Source organism: Lepidothrix coronata, unplaced genomic scaffold (assembly GCF_001604755.1).
Source record: "Lepidothrix coronata isolate B3197 unplaced genomic scaffold, Lepidothrix_coronata-1.0 Scaffold191, whole genome shotgun sequence".
In the NCBI taxonomy this organism is placed as follows: Eukaryota; Metazoa; Chordata; class Aves; order Passeriformes; family Pipridae; genus Lepidothrix; species Lepidothrix coronata.
The window spans coordinates 40,320-64,268 of NW_016690371.1; the positions used below are offsets into that span (position 1 = coordinate 40,320).

At 35.5% G+C, this 23,949-nt stretch overlaps 1 protein-coding gene across 10 annotated transcripts in view; it reads right to left on the reverse strand.

The window, feature by feature from the left end:
• Positions 1-23,949, reverse strand: part of ADGRG2 (adhesion G protein-coupled receptor G2) — a 64,003-nt gene that overhangs the window by 11,614 nt on the left and 28,440 nt on the right. For all 10 annotated transcript variants that reach the window (XM_017831503.1, XM_017831498.1, XM_017831499.1 and 7 more), the window contains 22 exons: positions 21,559-21,600; positions 20,776-20,808; positions 19,228-19,260; positions 18,261-18,302; positions 16,623-16,670; positions 15,406-15,473; positions 13,962-14,035; positions 12,940-12,979; positions 12,785-12,819; positions 12,009-12,091; positions 11,303-11,363; positions 10,170-10,861; positions 7,935-8,127; positions 7,443-7,599; positions 5,235-5,384; positions 4,882-5,004; positions 3,708-3,753; positions 3,499-3,602; positions 2,795-2,919; positions 1,767-2,035; positions 858-957; positions 284-558 (listed from right to left, as the gene is read on the reverse strand). In XM_017831503.1, the coding sequence (XP_017686992.1) occupies positions 284-558; positions 858-957; positions 1,767-2,035; positions 2,795-2,919; positions 3,499-3,602; positions 3,708-3,753; positions 4,882-5,004; positions 5,235-5,384; positions 7,443-7,599; positions 7,935-8,127; positions 10,170-10,861; positions 11,303-11,363; positions 12,009-12,091; positions 12,785-12,819; positions 12,940-12,979; positions 13,962-14,035; positions 15,406-15,473; positions 16,623-16,670; positions 18,261-18,302; positions 19,228-19,260; positions 20,776-20,808; positions 21,559-21,600 (2,793 nt within the window). The remainder of the gene's footprint in view (positions 1-283; positions 559-857; positions 958-1,766; positions 2,036-2,794; positions 2,920-3,498; positions 3,603-3,707; positions 3,754-4,881; positions 5,005-5,234; positions 5,385-7,442; positions 7,600-7,934; positions 8,128-10,169; positions 10,862-11,302; positions 11,364-12,008; positions 12,092-12,784; positions 12,820-12,939; positions 12,980-13,961; positions 14,036-15,405; positions 15,474-16,622; positions 16,671-18,260; positions 18,303-19,227; positions 19,261-20,775; positions 20,809-21,558; positions 21,601-23,949) is intronic.

The window sequence follows — 23,949 nt, forward strand, 5'->3', positions numbered from 1 at the left end:
TGTTGACTAGAGAGGCACAGTCACTTCTAGTGATGTCTGGTTTGCATACACTTTTTAAATTACAATATTTATAAATGTAAATGTTATCTAGCTTTCCTGTACCTTACCATAACAAAACTGCAATATAATATTACAGTAAAGCAGTATAATCTCTAATATAATTATCATGTTCAAGCACATATTAAAGTTAAATTTTTATTGTTGAATCAAGAAAATGACATTTCCAAATATTTTGTTTGTTATATTATATGCAAGTGGCTGTCACATGAAGGATAAAACTCACCTTGCAAAGTGTTGAAAATGGTAAAGAGGTAAGTAAATACCTCATTTACTGTGAAGAAAGCAAATCCCCAAGTAATTCCCAACAAGAATGTAAGGCCAGCAACACTCCTAAGGTCTTGAATACTTGTTTTCCTTTGAGCACCGAGTTGTTTTTTCTTTTTGATACGACAGAGCTGGATCAGCACAACAATGAACATGCTGATATTGATCAGGAATATCAGGCAAAAATATCCCACAGCAGTAATATAGAAGACAATTCTATTCTTAATCCAGCAGCTAGAACAAAAGAACAGTCTGTCAACCATTATCAGAAAGAGAAATTAAATAAAATAAACAGGACATAAACATGTAATTTGTTGCACGTGCAAATAACTTTTGCTGTTTTAGAAAAGTTCTTCTAGTCAAAGGGTATGGGCCCTCCTATGGGAAATAACCATAAAACACGTTATACTGTAGAGCTGTATCATTTCAAAGCACTACCACTGCTTCCTTCCCTTCTCCACCTTTACTTTAAAGAAAACCCAGTTCTGTAGGACCTCCCTCCCCCCACCCCAAAGCACCTTCCTTTAACTCACAATTCATCAGGTCCATTTATTGAAACCTTTCCAGTGGTTATAAGTCCATAATTATCCGGTGATATTGCCAACACAATGGACACAACCAATGCTGGTAACCCTGAAATATTATGAGCAAACATAAAAGTGAAAATCCTGACAAAGACAGTATTATGAGGACTTCAAATTATATTTTTCTATGAAATCTACAACTTGTTTATGAAATTCATCAGTTGAATTCTGTTAACTACTAGCTGTCTGAAAGAATCTAAAAACTGCAGCTTTCAAACTGCTCAGGAGAACAACTTGCAAAGAAACAAGAGGAGTTCTCCACATCTAGATCCGAAACTTTCTGAATAAGCCAACAAATGCCATTAAACTGATTTAAAATATTGATTACCAGATACTTGATTTTCTTTCTTACATATGTTCTAAGAAAACAATTCCATTCATTTTAGTGCCTTGACTCGGGTTTACTCAAATGGCCAGAGACAACAATCAGGCCCAGGATCTCTTCATCCTCTATCCAGTTAGATCTGTTTTGCTGCTTTTCGTTAGCAACAGTGCTATCCCAGAAATGCAATATATACACTTATTGGCATTTACTCTTCCAATACAACTCACACCATCTGTCTGGTAAATGGAAATGGAAGTATGCCCATTGAAAATTGTTTCTATCGTATTAGCACAAAGAAAATTCATTATCAATTTGCATTGCAGAAGCCTCAGTTCTGCAGTTGGGAGGCTGTCCATACCTCAGTCAGGTGGAACATACAGGATCAGGTTCACTGATAATGAATACCTGCTCACTGCAAGGTCATAACATTTAATGATTGCTTAATTTTCATTTCTGAACTGTGTCACATTGACTAATATACTTGGTAAGAGGAATTATCTACTTAGCATACAAAAGGGAAAAAAATTACATACCCCAGCCAACAACACAGAATTTAAGAATGTATTTCCGTACATAGGTATTAAAGACTTTCACAAGGGCCAGATACATGTGGAAAGCTTCCAGGCCCATCCAGGTGAAGGAAACCAGGAGGAAATAGTGAAGAAATACTGCAACTGCAATGCATAGGCCTCGTGTATCATACAGTGCAATCCATGAGTCAAGGAGGAAAACTAAGTTGAGCAGAAGTAATGCAGCACAGAGCTGAATAAGTATTTTGGAGGGGTAGTCTCTCCGGATTTTCCTAAAAAAAAGCAAATCAGTGTCATGACATCAATTGTCCATGGATCCCTGGCTTACTTCCTCTTTTGCAGTCCTTAGTGCACAAATGCCTAGAAAAAAAATATATGTTTTCATTCATATATAATGCTTCATATATTGGATTTATAAATGGACAGAATAATTTACAAAATATTTCCAAATTAGAGGCCTGTATGGATAAAGTTTTTTAGAAAAAGTTACATAAATACAAACAATAACTAGGAGTCTTTGAGTTTAGTATCATGGTTATTTTTTTTTTACATGGTATGTTGGACTTCTCGTTACAGTGCTTCCAAAACCCAAAATGTGACTGTTCTTTATCATTATACTAGATTAGGCTTTTGACTGGGCTTCTAAAGCTTTGATAGAGACAAGTCTTCAGTGACAGAATAATGAGAGAATAAACAAAGAATACAAATGCATTTAAAATGCTATGATTCTGCACTGCTTTCTATATGTTGTATATTAAACACATTCCTTCACACTTCTATTATGATAATCCATTATAAAATATGTCAGAGTGCTACTTCTTCACTTCTGACTGCATAGAGCTTCATGATAATTCACTTGTTTATAAGACTAACATTCCTGAAGACTGAATCAACACCTTCTTGGTAAACTGGCCAAATTTGTGCATTATTAATGGAGACAGAATCCATAACTGTTGGAAAGGACTTTGCAATGAAGAGTACAATCAATCATAACTGAAGAGTAATGGGAGCTTAGTTGAACAGGTACTTACTCAAAAGCTATGTAGGTCACAAGAGTAACAGAAAGAAAAATTGCAGAGAGGCCACAGCCTATGTAGGATATAAAAGTCAGTACCAATTCTTGTGTGGGATTCAAAGGAGTATTTCCATACAAGTTCTAAAACAGAAACAGAAGTTAATTTCAGAGAACATGTTTATTAAATGGAAAAAGGTCAAAAAAATCCCAAATGCATATTTCCCTCTGCAATTGAAAAAAAAAAAAAGTAAAACATTATTTTCATCATGGATTTTATAAAAGGTTAACTGAAAAACAAAAAAGCCAATATAGTCCTGTAAAGAGAAGAGGGTTGGACTCCATGATCTTTATGAGTCCCTTCCAACTCAAGATATTACTCTATGATTCTGTGATTCTAATTGTGAAAACCCATTTGATTAAAAACTTGGTTTAAATTTGATTTCTCCTAAATTTTATTTCCTAGAACATAAAAAAACTGCCTAAATGTAAAAGCTGCAGCACTTAGGAATTTTTTTACTCCAGTGGAACTCACGGATTCCTATTCAACCAGTAGCTTAAGCATGTGTCTAACTGAATATGTACTGACACTGAAGTGAATAGAACCCGAGTATTATTTCATAGGTAGTATGTGCTTATTTGGTCCTCATTTGCTTAAGACAACACCCGCTTAAATGTGTTCTTGAACCAGGGTAAAATTGTATAATTTTTGAAAATAATTACCATCAAAACGGCAAAACTTGTGAGGTGGTTGCATGAACAGACTGTTTCATTTACTCTGCTTTCTTTAACTATGCAACCTTCATGTGACCAGCCTCCATGTCCACCTGTTAAAGAAAGCAACTTTGTTATTCATAAAAGGCTTTATTTATATTAACATGGGTTAACATAGCTAAAACAACACAGTGTCTTGGGTGATCTACAGTACTTACCATTTTTATTAAAGTCCCAAAAAACACATCTAACTGTTGAATTATCCTGTTCAGGAGGTAAAAAGGAAAAAAAATTACAAACTATGAGTTTAGGATCAAATGATTTATGAATTATCTACAAAATGCAGGCAAGAATAAATATTGTATACAGGAAATATGCCTGTTTTACATGAACACAAAATTAATGTAGGTGCATAGAATGGATTAATATTGCAAAGTGCATGCAAAAATATGCTGAACAAATTCGAAGTCACCATATGGGAACTAGCTCTCATGCTTATGCAAAGATTCTGTTCCTGGTAGAACATTCTGAATGCTCTTTCATTGTCTTCCCACACTACACAAATTCTTGGAATTTCTCATCCTTCTTGATTTTGTAAGTATTGAGGGCATGACCACACATAAAAGGAAAAACCTTTTCATTTGCAAAAATTTGATCACGTTCTATTACTGTGTTGTTAAATGCTTACATATAGATTTCCCTCCACTCATGGGAATTCTAAAAATAGTAGAAGCAATTTACCATTCTGCTATAAATACTAATACTTCTATGGTTATGTCTCAAAACTCACTATTATGTCAACACGAGTAAACACTACACTAAGCCAGCTCCTGAAAAAAGCATCAAATGCATTAATGGAATCCCTACATTTTTCAGTTTATAATAACTTAGTATTTTAAACTCTGTTAAGATTTGGGATAGAAGACTTTAATCCTTGATGCTCATTTAAGAAAGAGATGGTGTGTATGAGTCCTAATACTTCCAGATGACAAAATCTTGTGTTTCAGTTCCCCTAAGAAAAAAATTTATATTATTTTCTGGCCATGCAGAACCTACAGTTGTCATGACTGCAGCATCTTCCAAAGAAACCCAGGGTTTTCCATCTGAGAGTTTTTATTCTTTGTAGAATAAAACAGAAGGGTAAGCAAAAAGGATAAAAGCTGGATGGTTGGGTGATAGAACACAATTACCTGAAATAATTTGAGAACCAAAATTTATACCAGTAGTAAATAAGCAACGATGAATGATTTTAACTGTCCGGATGAAGATGAAATGTCCACACTAATAAGGAAAACCCTACTGATATGTATTCTTAGTACCCTATTTCCTCTACAACAGCTTCAGTGGAGGCAACGAGATTGTACTTTAAGTCTGCCAAAATGTAAATCATACCTGATTAGGCTTGATATTCTGTAAAGTGACAGTAACATTTGCCTTTGAGTTGCGAATTGTGAGATTGGCAACACTTGATGATATAACATTGCTGATTAAAGATGCATTCTTCAAGGAGAGATCCTGGAACGACAAAAAAATATCCAGTTTTAAAATCTTGAAGGAAGCAATACTAGAGTACAGCACCCACAAGTTCGGTTACTATGCAGAGTAAGCTCTGGACAAAAAACAATTACTTTTTAAATCAGAACTTTTAAAATGTGTTTTAAAAGCCTAGTACAAAATCTATTCATATTTTATTTTGCACTAGGCTTGAGTTTGAAACCCTTAGTTACAGAGGACCAAAAAAATACCTGGAACACAGTGGTCTTTTTAAAGAAGTTGAATATAATTCTAGAAGCCAAGTCCAATTCTTCAGTGGGTAAATTTGTCAGCAATGATGAAGGAAGTGTAATTGATCCAAGATTATTTAAATCATTAATGGCCTGAGCTCCTAGAGAGATCTGAAAAATAAATGCCAGGATTATGCTTCATTTCAGTCTCCAAATAAATAAATTATGACTTATTTTCAGTTTAAAATTTCCAAATATGTATCTCTCTAATCATTGTCACAAACTCACTGCTGCTCTCATTCCTCTCCTGCTCCAAGGCATAAATAGCATCTACAGGACTGAAAAGAATGCATCCCATTTCAGGTCTGCCTACCATTGAAAATAATCTGGCTTTACCCACTTGCTTACAGGGACAGAACACACCACTGTAGTGGATAGTATTGATTTGAAAAAAGTGAAGAGCAACAACCCAGGTAGGCCTATGTAATTGTGTAGGGAGATCAACATTTCACAGCATGGAAGCCTGCAAAGGCAAAGAATTTTTATACCCCATAGGAAGTATGTAAGAATTCAGAAAAAGTGTAAATAGCTATTGTTTGTCAGTAAGTTTTTAAGTACAGTAGATTAAGCAGAATCTAAGGATGTAAAACCTAACTTTTTGATCATCTGGCAAAAATGACAAAAAAAACCCTGGATAAGCTATAATTCAGATTTCTGAATTGCTTAGTGATCTAACATTATACAAAAAAGATCTGAACTTTCACCCAGTTTTGTATGCTGTACTTAGAGGCCAGAGAGCTTTGTTTAGTATAAAATCTCTCAGCATTCTCTTGTTGCACATTACTCACAATATCATCAACCTCAGAGTTCCTGAGAGATATGAAATATCAGTAGAAGTGAAGAAAGAAATTATCTGAGTATTCAGAGAATGCTGTAATAGGAGTAACAGTGTGAACTCCCCACAGTGCCCTAACAGTGTGATTTAACTCTTCTGTTCAGAGAAGTGGACTTCAAATGCTTGAGATCATGCATCCCCTAAAATTTTTTGAGCATGAGCCCCAGTATATAACTACCTATAAGTTATATGTATGTACTACTGTACTAATATATTACATGTTATAAAATATATTTAAAAAATTAAAATTATATTAAACATTATTTTAAAAATTATATTTTTTATTATTCATATAAGTAACATTTTCTTCCCACACTGCAATAGACTGTCATGTGCACACCCTGGGGTACTCAAACCCCACTTCAGAGATCACTGGTTTAGACAACCACCAAAGAAATCCTAAATCAATTCTACAAAAACATTCCTAGTTTGAAGTAGATGATACTTATTGCAAATATTCTCTATGTCATTGCCAGTGCCATGAAATTTTAAAAAAATCATTACTTAGCAACTATCTGTTGCTATATTTCAGCACTACCACCTCCTAGTCATCTCACATTCGTGCACTACATATTGCTAAGAAAGAGAAAAGAACTCTAATGTTAACATTTTATACCACTTTCAGTATCACAGAAAAGGTCCAGTACTAATTATGGCTCACACTACATTAAGCTATTTCCATCTCTGAGGAGGAGGATGTGCCAGAATTTGTGCAAAACTTTCCATCTCTTCTTCCTTAAGCCTCCAAGGCTGGTATTGTCCAAACTATTAATTCCTCAACCAGGAAGAAGGTTTTGAATGAGACAAAGTGGATTCAAACTTTCTAAGCACTTCTTTCTTGATGAGACCAACTAGTCATAAGTGACAAATGTCCCAGTATCATTCATTATCCAAACAACATACATAAGAGTTCTTTCCTGGAACTCTCCACAATAATCTCCTTCTACCAGATGAAGCCATCTGGCAACACTCCTTGACAAATGTCAGCACTGTCATGGTGGCTGAATGAATGACTCATGATTCCAGGTTTTTGAGGCAAAGTTATTCTGCCAAGCACTCTGTCCATTCTGGCTGCACTCTTTCTAACAGCTTATTAGTTACGCCAATTTCTGCTAAGTCGGTTTCTCTCCTACATCTATTTACACAACAGAAAAGAAAAACTATGGAGGGCTTAAAAAATAAAATATTTTTTCTCTGAAATGAACACAAATAAAAGATCCTGAAACTGTGACATAAACACAGAACAAACTCGCTTTCATATAAATATAAAACCATAAATACTTAAAAATAAATCTTTGACAATTTGTAAATATTTAGAATTATCAGTGTTTAACCTGGAGATCAGCTGAGTCCTTGACAGCAAAAGACATTTCGTTGGAGCGGATGCTATTGGTTTTGACAACTGCCAGAGCCAAGGAAGGGGAGACAAATTCAGCAGATGATGTTGAAAGCTTCAATTTTAAGCCAATATAATCCACCAGTTTTATAATTCTGTTAAGAAAAAGTACACTTAGTATTACCAAGCACATACACTGAAAATTCTCAGGCAAGTTGTGGTTATGGAGCAACAATCCAAGTGTAGTGTAAAATACAGCTGACTCTGCTCACTTATTATGGAGTCAACACAAAAAGAAATAGTTTTCCATGGCAATACATTATAGCAGAGCTGATAACCTTAGAATGACAGTCCTTCCATTTTGTAAGTACATTAAAGAACAAGAAATATTCTTTTGGATTATGATTATTAAAAAAATGAAACTTGCTGAAGCTAATTTAGCAAGACAGTTAATACAACACATCTTTAATCTACTGCCGAAGTGACATACCTTTTAGAAATTCGGGGTGGTAACGGCTGAGAAGCAGTCAGGACACTGCTAACCTCATTAACCATCCTTTCTACATCTTTTGGCTCTACTTTTCCAGCTGCTAAATCATTTTCTATTTTGGACACGATTTGCTCAGCTGTGGTGATACTAATGGTGGTGGATGCAGAAGTTGTATTTGTGGTAGGTGTTTTTCCTGTGACAAAAGAAAAGGTGTGCATTTAGTTAAACACTATGTTCAGCAAATGAAGTAAGCTTTGAGAAGCAGAAAAGTTAAGTTCTCAGCCTGGAGAAGAGGAGAGTGAGGGGAGACCTTATTGCAGTCTACAAATTCCTTGTGAGGGAAAGAGGAGGGGCAGACAGTGCTCTCTTTCTTCTCTATGGTGACCAGTGACAGAACCAGAAGGAATGGCCTGAAGTTGTGTCAGGGGACATTTAGGTTGGGTATTAGAGAAAGGTTCTTCACCTAGAGGGTGGTTGGGCACTGGAACAGGCTCCCCAGGGAAGTGATCACAGCACCAAGCCTGACAGAGTTCAAGAAACATTTGGACAATACTCTCAGACACATGATGTGATTCTTGGGGTGTCCTGTGCAGGGTCAGAAGTTGGACTTAATGATCCTTGTGGGTCCTTTCCAACTCAGCATATTCTGTGATTCTGTGATTAACAAACCTATCACAGCTTGTAAGGTCTCTCACCGAGTTATGTGAGACAGAATCCCGTTTTCTCCCTGTCAGATACTTTGCAGACAGCAATAATTTAAATCTCATAAAAATATAAGGTAAGGTTTCAAATTGCCAGTATTAATTCCACATTTTATTGATTGCAAAGATCCTCACATCAGACCATTAGTCATATTAAATAACCTATTATTTTGGATTTTTAGCCACTTGATGCCTGAAAGTAGAATAAAATCAAAATGTCAGAAATTCAAAAAGAAGCTTGTAAAGATGTGTACAATCTTAATATGAAAATATATAGTCACTAAGAATATTCTTAATCAATAGTAGTATTTTAAGGATGACCCAACAGTAATTTGCAATATTTTAAATAGTAGCTTAGTTTAAAAAAAAACAGCTACCTTGCTCGCTGACATAAATTTTTTCTGCCAAAAAGAAATTTGTTCTTTTGGGAACTTAGCACAGTACCTGATCTATGACAGTTACAAACCCCTTTGTAGGGTGAGGTGTCACTCACCATGGCCAAAGGCATCAGAATGTGTTTTAAAATAAGTGTACACCTCATGAGAGTTGTCTCAGGTTTTTCACATAGAATCATTCAGGTTGGAAAAGACCTCCAAGACCATCAAGTCCAGCATTTTACCAACAGTCACACCCTGTCAACTAAACTGTAGCACCAAGTGCCACGTCCACTCATTTCTTGAACATTTCCAGAGATGGCGACTCCACCACATCCCTTGGCAGCCCATTCCAATGCTTAACAACCCTTCCTGTGAAGAAATTCTTCCTGATGTCCAACCTGAACATCCCCTGGTGCACCTTGAGGCTATCTCCTCTCATCCTGTTGCTGGTTGCCTGGGAGAAGAGAGACCCCCACCTGGCTACACCCTCTTTCAGGTAGTTGTAGAGACCAGTAAGGTCTCCCCTGGGTCTCCTCTTCTCCAGGTTAAATATCCCCAGCTCCTTCAGCTGCTTCTCATAAGACTTGTGCTCCAGACACTTCACCAGTTTTGTTGCCCTTCTCTGGACACACTCAAGCACCTCAATGTCTTTCTTGAAGTGAGGGGTCCAAAACTGAACACAGGATTCGAGGTGCAGCCTCACCAGTGCCAAGTACAGAGGGAAAATCACTTCCCTGCCTGCCATGCTATTTTTGACACAAGCCAGGATGCCACTGGCCTTCTTGGCCACCTGGGCATACGCTGGCTCATGCTGAGTCACTGTTGACCAACACTGCCAGGTCTTTTTCTGCTGGGCAGCATTCCAGACACTCTTCTCTAAGTCTGGAGTGTTGCATGGAATTGTTGTGAACCAAGTGCAGGACTCAGCACATGGCCTTGTTGAACTTCATAAAATTTGCTTTGATCCATCAATCTACCCTGTCCAGATCCCTCAGCATAGCCTTCCTACACTCCAGCAGATCAACACTCACATCCAAAGTATTCACAGTAACTGCCAGGTCACCTTGCATACATATAACCTTGTTTAATAAAGTTTAAAAGCAAATCCAGTACATTGCATTAAAATTAAAAAAAAATAATTTACTTGTCATATTTACCTGTGCTCCCATGGCCATCAACAGTAGAATGAGGACGAGAAGCTGAGACAGAATGGTTGACAGGACTAACAGTAGGGGTCAAAGACATTGTGAAAGGAGTAAAGGGAAGAATAGGCACTGTACTAATATTTTTGTTACCAGATATAAGCTGAGTTGTAGCAGGAGGAATTTGTGCAACAGATTTGGTGATAGTCTCAAAGTGGCGAGTTACAATTGGAAGTTTGTGGGGAAGCTCAGAAGAGGAAAGTGCAGAATGTTTAGTGAAACCTACAGAAGGAGAAAGTATTGTAAAAGGCTTGCTAAGGTGTGCAGTATTAGGTTTAATTGAGAAAGCAGCATTAGTGACAGATTTTGTTGCAGGTGTGGAACTAGTGGCGGATTTATTAGAAGCTACAGAAGAAAAAGTTGGCGTGGTAGGTTGAGCAACAGACTCAGAAAAGGAATGTGTAGTGGTAACAATGGTGGAAGACATAGAAGTTTCAGCAAGAGGGTTTGTAGTGGGAGATGTGGAGAGAGGTCCAGAAAAAGGAGTTTCTGTGAATGGTGTGATCAGTGGTCTAATTGTGGGGCTTTGTTTAGCAGAAAGCATAGTGGAGGAAATAAAAGTATTGGATTTGGGGGAAGTCCTTTTAGAGAGAGAAGGAGAATGAGGGAAAGGAACCCATATAGAATGAGGTGGTACTTGTATAGTACTGTAAAAGAAAAAAAAAAAGCACAAAAATGCATGTTAATTTTAACATTATTTCTATTTTAAAGAAAATAAGTTATATATATGAATTATATGGACATACTAATAAGGTATATTTAAAAAACAATCAGCTTGGATGTTTCATGCTCTAACATTTTGAGGGTTCTGACATTCTATTTTGCTGTAGTTGTTAACTAGCAAGTTCATAAATACTACTACTGCCCTTGCTGCCTGTTCTGAAGGTGACGTGATGTTGAACACAAAAGGAAAAGAAGGGAAAGGAGGGAAAGAGGGAGGAATGGAGAAGGAGCTATACAGGAAAATGACTGTCAGCTTTTTCTTGAGGAGTCCTTCCTGGCTATTACACTGCAGCATGGAAGTTGACTGTAGTAATGTATTAGGAAATTTAGGAAATAAGAAAGTCAAATTTTGTGTTTATACTTACTACATTTGTAATTCTTCAGCAGTCAAGGAACAATACTTTGGTGATGAACAGCAGCACCGATCTGATGTGACAAAGAAGCATTAATCTACTTTATCCTGAAGTATAACACTTACTAATACTGTTAAGTAAAATATTTAACCCTGTGTATTATGTATGTAAACAACAGTATTTACTGCATAATTTATTTTTATTTTTTCTGAAATTACTTTTGCAAAACAAAAGAAATCTTGACAGTCAGAATATTGCCATACCCCCAGATTTTTGCTCAAAGCCTGACAAGTTCAGATTTCTCTTTTTGTTATTGTAAACAAACAAAAATACAAAGCTACAGCTTTTGAAACAGAGACAAATGGTATGAACCACTACTCCATACTATCACAATATCAGTAAGAAAACTTGGCTACTTAACAAACCTTTTAATCATCATTTTGGCAACACATTTATGTTCTCAGCTAATTTTACACCCAATCCTTTCAAAAATGTGCTTTATTAAAGTAGCCAGTCATTTCATACCAAATTTTTTAAAAAGTTATTTCTATCACCCACCCACCCAAAAATCAGAAGGCTGCATTTTTATGTATTTATATTGTTCAACAATAAAAATATTTTTATCTAAAAAGAAGTAACAATATTTTCTTTTAGCTACCTGGAAGTCACATGTAAAGACATAAAATTGTGATGAGACTGTGTTTAAAACATGACTTACCAAGTTGGCTTATTTTTGCTTTGTTTGTTAAACTGCTTATATTCTCTCTCTCTGCCAGCTTCATTATGAAATTGCAGTGTATACTATAATGAGAAGAAAAAGCTTTAGACTCAAGAAACAGAGCTGCCTCATCTTTAAAACACGTGAAACTAACATCAAATAATAAGTGAAAGCACATTAGCCCAAATGCTAAAGGTGAAAGCACATTTTTCCTAGGCTCTGTCAGATTTGGGCATATTTGTAATGCAATAAATCACTATGGCAGGCTAATTAGAAGAGTAATACATCAGTTTGTCTCAGCTTATTATCCCTTATCTCTACAGACACTTGATTCTTAAAAATGGGATCCTCCCTAATCAATGTTAGCTGTTAAAGAGTTGATAATTTTGTAAAGATAATAATGTAGTCATAAAGATTGCATTGTATTCACAAGTTCTGGAAATCTGGTGCTCCCAGTTACTACAGGGCTCAGCTAATACTGAGATGCAGAAGAATATGGCATGCAAGCCTGTGCTTCAGCAGAAGATTAATGAAAGCAACACAGTTCGGTTAAAAAAACCCAACAAACTCTAAAAAATTTTTTAAAAATCACTATTGCTAGGAGAATAATGAAATCAGAATTTGTTAACCTACAAATATTTCTTCGGCCTGTTTCTTAAGCTTAAATTCCTAGAAAGATGGTTTTTTCTTCTGTTACAGAGCTATGCATACTGCATATATCAAAAGACAATATACGAGCTTTTAAATATTTAATCTTTAAAAATTTAATAACAAACCTCTGGTTTTCTGCACTGCATTCCATAACAGAGGACTGTAACGACAAATGATAACAGACAAAAGTTGTTTTATCAGGAGAAAGCAGGAGTGATACTTTGTCAGAAGTAAGTTGGAAAAAAGTTTTCCGAACAGTAACAACAATCATTAGTCTTACCTCACTTACTGCTTGCAAGGTTTTGTTGAACTCTGAAATGCTTTAAAATAAAATGTTACCATTATGGAGGATTTTTAGTTATGTTTCTAAAAAACAATTACAACATTATAATAAAAAAATAAATTACACAGAAGTAAGATATTTTTGCAGTTGATCAGTGATTTTTTACAGTCATGCCAGTTCTAATACTGTCAAACCACTTTTCAAAGCATTAAACATTTTAAAAGTCAACTACACAAACCTCTGTCATCATATTTTAACATGAACCCATTGTAAAAGTTATTTAAAAGAGAAAAAGATAGATCTTAATGTTGCCTTTTGGCAAGCAAGCACTTGGAACAGAATTCTAAATCTATGCTCAAAGCCATAGAAATAGAATGAGTAAGAAATATGGATTTATTCTACAAACAAGATCTGTTGGTGGCCAATTACATCTTTTTGATTTTCGGGGCAAGTTTTGGAAGTAGTAGTAAATATTCATTCATTCAAACCCCTCCTTACAAAGAAGTGAAAGAAAAAGCTACACCAAAATAAAAACATAGATATGACTTCAAGAATATTTATTAGAGAACATGTGAAAGTTCTCTTCATAACTTCTTACCAGACGGACCTATCCTGAATTTATACAAACCATTTATTTATGAAGAGCAGCAGCCAGACTGGCATTCTCAACAATCCACAACTCATGTTCTCAAGTGGTATTATTATTATTGTTATTATTACTATTATTATTACTACTATTACTAAGATCAGCAGCATATAAACAAGAAGGGCTTCAGGCCTTGTTGAGCCCCAAGGAACCAGAAGAATCTAAAAGAAAATCAGTAAGTGTACCATTTTTTAAAAAGAGCTCCAGTGGTACATAAACTAAGACTATTCTAACCAATATGAGCTTTATGTTAAAGAGCAGTAACTTACAACTCCTGAAATTTTTAAAGTGCAGTCTGCTCAACACATGGTAGGTCTCACTTCATCTTTTTCAAATATAACAAAGATTTCAATCCTTATTCAAAATTACTTACCTCAATTCTTGGGGGGCAGATGCTGGAATTGCAATTAATTTTCTAACTTGACTGCTGGTGGTTATGTTGTTAATCTGTTAGAAAGAAAGATTCCAATCGTAAGTACAACCAGTAACTTTTAGCCTTAAAAGAAAAATGTGCATTTCACACATTTTAATAGGCTGAAATTACAAATATAAGAAGTGTGTTTCCTCATGAGTACACTGCAAAAAATATTTATCATAGCATTGTTGTCACAACTTATGAAAGGAATTGTTGATCTAGTATAGAGCAAAAAATAAGATCTGAATTTTGAAAGATATGGGCAATACAATAGTGACTCCACCGTATCTCATATTGGAAAAAGAGGAATTTGGCTTAGTTTGCAACAAAGACAGCTTAGACCAGACACTGAATGAACTTTGTAACTATAAGTGGAACAATGTGACAAGCTCCATAACAGACATAAGTAACAGAGGGCAGAATACTGGGAGCAAGAAGTCATGAACTGAGGTGAAAGACATGATAGAACTGAGCTAAATATATATTGTATAGCATTAGGGCCTGGGGATACACTAAGGTTTATCTAAAGACCCTTTAGAGATCTGCTTCCTATGCTCTTCTGCTTACCACCATTACTAGTTATTTCAACATTTCATGCAAGCAGCAAACACCTTGAGGAAAAGCATCATCTAACATACATGCTATTGGCTTTACCTAAGAAATAGTATCCTAAAAAATAAAAGAGTTTCAAGAGATGTACACCAGTTTTTCTAGTAGCTGTAGGCATCATGTTAATACCCTAGGACAGTCTCAGGGCATTATCACCACTGAAACACAACACAATGTAGGGGTGGCCTTTGCCAGGGGTATATCCCTGCTCAAACTCAGTGCTCCATCTATATGGTCCTTGCTTTCCATGATACTGTCTTCTTAAACCTCTGTTGTCTTGTGTAAGTGGACACACTCATGTCACATAGGCCTATTGTAAAATTAATAACTGATTAACCACGTGCCAAAAAGCATAGAAAGATTATGCAAAAAAGCATAAAACTATTTATGAGAGTCTCAACATGCATTCTTTCCAGGACGCAATCTAATTTTAATTATGCCCACACTGTTGCCATCTAATGATGCTTGCCTTCTAAAGGCAGGTGCCTAAATTAATCTCCAAAGGAAGATCCTGTATGCCGAAATGTAGATTCTTAATCTGGCCGTTCCCCCTCTTTCAGTGGCTATACAAAGAATACAGGAAATTCCTTACTCTAGGAAGTTTACTTAGATGGAATTCTAAAATTTAGTTGCAAAGCAGCTGTTTAAGAGAGAATAGATCCATCCACTGCAAATAGTACCTTGTACTGCAAACACAATAAGAATCATGTAAAGGTAAGAGTATCTTAAGTGTAGACAAAGAATTTAATTTCAACCTTCTGTACAATAAAGTTTTAAAAGGAAGAATACTCACAATTTCTACACTTAGTGACGTATTACTTTCTTCACTTGCCTTAAGTTTTACCTTGCCCACATAGAACACTAAAACCAAAAGCAAAAAGAGTTAAGAAAATCAATGCTAAAACACATGATGTAAACTTGAGAATTTAAAAATTTACTGTCTTGTGTTACAATATAAGGGAAATAAGAACTAGCTTCTATATTTTTGCAGCTGTTCTTCCATCTCTTCACTTACTATTCCAACAAATTAACTAGTCCAATAGCTATTTATTTTCTGTATATTTAATTTTGCTGGCTCTCCCTAAATTCCTTCTAGCAATTCTTTTCCCCAAAACAGAAAAACTGCACTGTACATTACTGTTAATGAGACTCCAACTCCCACAGTAAGAATAAAAAGTGTGGATAAAGGTAAAGTGATACTTTAAAAATCACTCCCTTGGGAATTAAAGAACTTTCAGGATACCATAATTCAAACCATCCCTCAACAGTCCTTGAGAGCTCATAGGCCAATTTTGGAGACAAAGAGGAACTCCTACAACACCTTCTTCCTGCATCCACACATTAAGTGCAGACTATAGAGAAAAAGCAGTAAACAGGAATGCATATATGACATCACCCAAATCATGTAGGAGTTTACTGTGTCAAACACTAGGGAAAATTTACAGGAAGGGGGGGGCACATAGTCTAATCCATAAAGCACTCAGCATGTGGCTACTTGGCAGAAGTGACTTCGTTTTCTTAAGTATGTCTCATAGAAGCTGTTCATCTTTTATTATATTTTTTTAGTACACACAAAGGGAATATGACTGCCATTTCTATTTGCCTTTGTCTGTTCTGTCACGACACTTTTAAAATAAAAGTAGGCTCTTAAAATAATTCTCCTAAACAGTATTTCAACTTCTATTCCTGACAGAGTTAGACTCGGTGTGGCAGACATTAGCATCTACCATAGCATACTAGTTTCTTTTTTTCTCAGGTTTGTAATTCTTATCTGCAATTGTGTGCAATAAGAAAACAAGAATCAGAAATAATAGACTACATGTTTCTGTAAAAGAAAAAAAAATCCACATTTGGTAATTTTAGAAATTATACAAAATCTCTCTAAATTCACAAGAAAATTTATAACAGACCTAGCTTTTACATGGGAACTAAAAGTTGCTTCATTATTCAGAATATAAAATAACTGGACATATTTTCTGTAAGAATAAAAAGAAAAAGAAAACCACTAACCTGAATAATTACAGATATGTGTTATGTTGCATACAATGGTTTCGCCTGCTGTAGTTTTTTTTTGGGAGAGGAAAAAAACAACTAATGAGTAAAAAAGTTGAACATAAATTCAATATTGACACACGCATTTACAATCATTTAGTGTTTTAAATGTAAATGTCTTTACCTTTTAGAAATATTTGACATACTAGGTTTCATTCCTTTAGAGAACTTATCAAGACATTTTTCAAGACTTGGTATTCAGAAACATTCTGGCTTTGACTAATTAATTTTGAATAATTTTCTGTAACAGTTTCCACAAAAGACTTACATGCAAGTGGTCTCATTTTTTTCATTTTTTTTTTATTTTTTAAATCCAAATAGAAACAGAAATCAATGTATTAATAAGCTCTTCAAATATCAGAGAATTCAATCACTAAGCAGTACATTTTCTGATTGTGAGGATCCTGCTATGGCTACTTATGATAGCATGAAGCTAAAACTGTTTACCTGATAGAATTCAACTATGATGACAACAAACATGTACGCTCTCATCTAGTAGAATGTGTCTTTGTTTAGTTACAGCAACCTTTTGGCTGCTCCATAATTTCCATATTTTTAATACTACCTAGACTGCTAAGAAATGACACTGATCCTAAATCAAGGGTACTGTAAACAGATGACTCTGTTGTATAATATCAAAATAAAGGACCAGAAAGTTATTTGCATCCAAGATAAAACTCCCACACTTTTTTATAAAAGCAACATGGCAGCAAACTTTCCTTACTTAAGCAGACAGATTGGCCCCCACTAATGGGAAAACAAATGCTATTTTCTCTGCTGTTATCATTAGTTAATACCAAATGAGATGGGAATTTTTTTTGACACTTCTTCTGTTGTACAAACATCTAACTCTTAAAATTTGATGCTTCATCAATTTTGTCACCATCAATAAACAGCCATCAGAGGATATGAATTGTAAGCTGGTGGTAATATTCAAATTATTAGAAAAAAATAGTTTTTCAGACAGCAGTGTAGAGTCCAATAAATTTGATGGATGGACCTGATGATCTTAGAGGTCTCTTCCAACCCTAATGATTCTATGATCCTAAATTTACTGTTCCTTGTGTTGGCAGTTGGCAATGAAATAGTTACAAAACTTGTATCAGCTCCAAGCCAGTTCCTCTTTCACTTGCACTAATTCAGGGTAAATACATTCTAGTGGGTCTACCCGGCTCCTACATGGATAATCAAAAAATTAAATTCAGTCTACTCCTGGTCCTACTTTTCCTGCCCTGAGGTCAAACATCATGACTTTAGCCAGTTTGCTTTTTTCTACTAAAAAGCATGAGGATTTTTTTTTTTAAGCAAACGTGGTCCCCAAGATTGTGGTTCTTACATCTTCATGGTAACCTGCTGATTTGACTTACAAAATAACCAAACTCTTCTATATGCAGCCATCTAGACAAGCATTCTAGAATTAGTCCTTCTGCCAGACTGGAGTTCAACGTGAAGTAAGGCAGATTGGTAATATGACACACCACAATACCAAGAAAAAAGATCCTATTAAAAATATTTGGGAGCAGACTTACTGAACTCAACGCAAACCGAAATTTTGAGAAGCACAAAAGAAGAGCAGTGGGGATACATGAATCCTACCTGGTGTTGTGGTGGAGTAATAATCAGTGATTCGAAGAGTTTCTGTTAAAAAAAAAAGAAAAGAAAAGAGGTTTAAAGTTTTCACATTTTAACTGCAAAAGCCTATGAAATACATGTCACAAAAATAAGCTTTCTTATTTTTACTTTTGACTCCATCTTCCTAGGAGAAGTGTAAATATATGACGATTTATAAGGGGATTAAGTTACTTGCAGCATGAGAAATACAAAAGCAGCAATCAGAGTAAGATCCATCCAATCACTTGTTTATATTCCCATAAAAAAAAAGTGACTCCAGATTCACTATTATCCAGAGGAGAAAGCAGTGTTTTTACAGTGTGATTCCCATTTATCCCATTTTACATGGGCTCTTCAGCCTAAATTGAATGATGTTCTAAAAATGCGTCTTTTCATCAGCAATGAAGAGTAGCAGGATCTCTAGCTCACATTACAGGCATGGAGGAACCCGTATTGACATGGGATGAACCTACTCCTTGTTTTCAAATGCAAAAATCAGGAAAGAAAGGGGTAGCAGGTTCTTCTGACTGAGTCTTTACTGATCCTATTTGGCAACTCATTGCAAGAACATATATAAGTGTCTCTAAGGAATGGAGTGCACATTTTACTTCTGAAAAATACTTTAAACAGTCAGAAAGCATAGAAAACACTCTATCTGTAGATATATCAAAAAACTGTAAGCTTGCTAAAAAATAAATACGTCCAATTTGGGCTTTGGGAAGCCATCTTAAACAAAAAAGAAAGGTCAACAGTTCAGTGTCAGTTAAATGCACCTCAGAGCCCTACCCATGTGGACTTAAAATACAAATTGCAGATAAAGACAAATTTAAAGATCATGTAAGAAAATAATTCGGACTAAACAAATCCCAGTTATTTAAAAAAACAAAAAACAAAAACATGCATGCGAGAAACATCTCCCTTGAAACCTTACTCTCTTCATGCAAATTCTCACCTGCACTTTGTGTAGTCTCCTCTGAAGACATATCTGAAGTAGAAAAATGTAAAACAGGAAAATCAATAAAAATGTAAAAAAGCCAAAAAATGGTAAATCTAACAAAATCTAAATAAAAGAATCATTAATAACATCTTGCCTGAAGGATTAATAGGATAGGTGACAAAAGTAACAATAGAGGATTCCGGGGGAAAAAAAGATAAAGAAGTAAAAAACTGTATTAATAAAGTATTTTAGGTCTATGAATTTTTGAGAAAAAAAGATCAAGTATGCATAATGTTGAACACAAACTGAATATTATTTATCTAAGTTCCATTTTAAGAACAAAACAAAGCTTGTTAAGAATGTTCACGTTATTTCAATACTATAATTGAAATAATGATCATATTATTTAAAAAACCTGAGTATCTGAACAGAAAACAGTTGATAATCGAAAAGTTCCTTTTATTGGTTTTATTCCTTTAGAAGATGCAGATGAATTTTGCATATCCAATTGCAACAACTGCTTAATTTCAAGGGCCTTTTCCTGCATGAACTCACAACATTCATAAGCAGAGATGACACATTGGTTTTGGCAAACCGTTTCTCCGATAACACTATTTTTGTCAGTTACCATACATAAATAAAATAATGATGCAAAGTTTTTTTCAGCTACATCAAAAGAAAGGGAAAAAAATTAAGACAGTAGAAAAAAAGGATGTTCTTTAGTGAGCATATCTTAAGTGTCAGCACAGAAACACAGAATGGTTAGAGGACCACTTTGTATCACTCCAATATGACAGTGACTTTTTTTACATGGGCCAGAGCAGCTTCACAACAGAAGAACTTTATACTATCCAAACTTCATTACTAAAAGCATCACTGTCATTAGAAGAAGTAAATAAAGACAAGTTGGTGCCTCTGCATAGATAGTTGCATATCAAGGGGAAAAAAAAGCAATCTACTGCATTTCCATATGAAAGAGAAAAGTAACTTTTCTTTCTGATACATTTACTTCAACTAGGCTAGCTATTCTGAGCATTTTCAATAGTGCCCTCAATTCCATAGGCAGTGTAAATGCTAAGCCTCTTTGGTTCTTAAGTAAAAACCCTAATTTTCTAATGCAACTAACATGCAGTCAAAGTATGAGGAATCGGAGTGAAAACTAAGTGCTGCTTTCATCTGTATTATTTGGCTTGGTATATACTACAACAAATACTGAATTAGTTGCAGTTGCTAAAGATGAAGCATAGCCAAAGAAAGATTGTTTCTCTCAAAGAACATAATAATGTGTGTTTCTGTTTATTATTTTTTCTCTCCAGAGTACTATATGTACTATACATTAACCAAGAAAGCAACTGGCTTTCACGTACAAGGTAAGCTATTTCATTACAAAATAGAATGAAACAATTAATTTTCTCTTCAAAAAATAAACACTGAAAAAATGAAAACACTGAATGTTGGAACTCACATTAAAACTTTTCTGTATTACCTCAGATAAAAGCAGAAGATTTATCTAACAGGAAATAAAAAACATTGCAGAAATTAATGAAGTCCCGATTTTCTTACCAGAAATGGTTGTTGCAGCTGATTCTCCTGAATCTACAGATTTTGTTTCAGATTTAAAAAAAAAAAGAGGGGAAAAAAAAGACCATTATAACACACATGATCATCCTCAGCAGCCTTTTATGTTATCAAAACTTTACTGCATTCACCAGAAGAGGGCCAACACCTGCTTTTTCAGAATGACACTTCCAGGTTGTCAAAAAGGCAGATGTAACAATCTCTGATTATTAAAAAATTAACAGTTTTTATGAATTAGATGGGAATGGGAATCAAGCATACACAAGAAGATGGCTACAGCCGGGTATGAAGAACTCCTCTCAGACTTTGTATAATAACAGTGAGACTTGCCACCTCAAATTTATCCCATACATATCTGTTCTCTTTTCTATCCTACAAAAAAGCAGCATTAAAGAAACCCTGATTTCAAGTTTGAACCTCTGGTCTTGATAGGAACCAGTCTTTCCTTCTTCTGTAGAAGACTTAAATCACAGATATCAAAAGTTTCTGAGGAAAACCAGATTGGTTTTTTGATTAAAAACGGTAAACAAGGAGTTTCTGAAATGCTAATCATTCATGATTCCTTGCTCAGACTGTATTTTCTCTGGAAAATTACTGCTGCCATTTGCACCATGAAATTGGCTAATAAGCCACCAGGATTATATGGATTTAAAATATTTGCATATGCATAGCTATCTCCATGAATTAAAAAGTAACAGCAGCAGCAATCTTCCTACACACTTTCTAAAACAGAACAATGGGGAAAAAACCCACAGAACCCAAATATACCTGTTATCTGTTTTCTGCCAGGCAACGTAGCAGTAGTTTCAACTGCAAAGGAAGAAGATCTTTTAGGAGCAGAAGCTTTTATATGTATTTGTACACACACATATATATACACATAGTTTTTTAAACACAACCATTTTAGATTTGCTACTCACCTCAGTTCAAGATGGTTTGCAAAACTACTTTGCATCCATTGAGAAATATGTGTCAAGTCTTTCTGAAGTTGTAAACTGAACTGTTTTTTTTTACTCAGTTTATCACTTTTATACTTATAAAAATACAGATTAGACCATGAGCTTTCCCAGTACCCTTCCATTGCCAGTGTTTTTAGAAACCTGTTCAGCCCATTTGCTTGAGCAAAGATGAAGCAGACTGAAATAGCAGCAACCAAAATGTTACAAGTACAGACAACTGTGCTTTCACATGGTTATTTTCATAAAAATAGAGAAAATTAGTGCTGATGAATTATTCAAAAAATGAAATTTTATTTAATACAAAGAGAATTGGAGAAATTAAACAGCAACAAAAGAAAGCAGGAGGCACCAGATTTGGGTAAGAAAGGGTTGCTTTATTCCGTACATCTTGACAAATTACACGAGGTGTACTTTGAGAATGTACTAACATCATGATGCGCATATACATCACGAAGACACTCACGTGTCCAAGAGCTGCACCACCAAAGAACATCTAAACAATGAGCAGACAGATCAGGCTGCCAGAAAGGAGTGGGAATGAAAAGGTGAGCTGTTTCTAGCTCAACGGGCCCAGGAAACATGTCCCTAGTGATGCCTTAAGGTCCTTTTAGATTTTTGATTTTTCTAATTTTTATAAGTTTTATAAGTAGCTATATGGCAGAAGTAGATTCTAGAAACAGCAGCATTTATTCCTTTACCCTTTCCCTTACCCTTAGCATAGTAACTACACACATTCTTCAACTCTTTTACCCCAGTTCCCCATATCGATACCCCCGAATTCCATTAAAATGTTTGCTCTCTTGTCAAGATAAGCCTATTCTGTTTAAAGAACACTTGTACTCTGGCCTAAACCACAGAGTACAGTCAAGAACTGGGTAACCGTGTGCTCTTTGTGCTCTGAAGAAGACCAAGTGATGAAGTAGGTGGTCTTGAAAAGATCCCAGTCCCAATTCCCTAGGGGCAGGCTGGGGGTGGACCAGGGCAAAAGCCAGAGGGTGGAAAAACCTCAGATTGGACAAACAATATTATAAATTGTAAGCACCTGAGGCAGAGGGGCGTTTGCATTTTGTAACTTCTGTGCCTTGGAGGCACGATTAAATCCTTTTCTTATCTCACCTCTAATTAAATTGCTCGGGAGATTTTTTTCCTCAGCTCCTTTAGGCATCGCTAGGGATTCCCAGAGAGAGATGCCATATAGAGATGGGCTCCTGATAAAGGTGTAGATTTGACAATCAAAGCTATGACACAGCTACTCATGAATGTGAAACGTGCTGTAATCAAGTAAGCCAAATGAGTAAAATCCCCCTGGAATAGAAGATGGTGTCTGGGCTATCAATGATGAGGCCTAGCAGATCAATTAAATCCCACCACTGCTGCAAGCCTGCCACAAGGCAAGTGCCATGTGCTTCCTGTGGTGGAGAAAACTAGCACATGGCTACAAATGTTCACTGCAGCCTGTGTCACCACTCAAAACATCACCCTGGGCCTTGAAAAACGTGGCAACACACCATCCCATACAGGAAGACCTTTAAGATACAATACTGACTTTAAATAATATGTAGAACTGAAGCAGTAGTCAGATAAAACTCTTGTGTATTGTTTAAATAGGTAAATAGTTTTTTTAAGGTAGAATGGGGTGAATAAAAATAATTGAGTCAATTCTACATGAAGAAGTGAATTTCTGGCTAGAGAAGAAAGTATCCTTCCATAGGTGGGCAAATTGATCTTCCTACTACAGAAAGTGAATTCCATCTCCAAAACTTTACCTGTTACTGGTCCTGTCTCACTAGTGGTTAGCACCTTGTGTAAAAGCCCTTATCTCCAACAAAAAGGCCCTTGAGGAAATTCAGTTCTCAAAAGGAACCCATCTCTCAGATGACCAGAATTTCACAGCAAACACCACCACACTCCTTCTTCTGCCCATCAAAAAAATAAGTTTTGCCCAGGAAATCTGACCTTAAGATCTTTCTCACAGAACCTTGTGGATTCAGCGTAGACATAGTCTTGCTGTATGCAAACTGTATTTCACATCCTCCATATCCCTTCAATTTGCTTTGTGAATTTTTGAGAACACAAGTAGTACCCTGAGGCAGGTAAGAAAATTGCCCACTAACATATTTAGTACTGTAGGTTAGTAAGAAGACAGTGAACTCTAAAAATGCCAAATGCTTTTAATAACAGATCTAGCAGTACAGGGAGT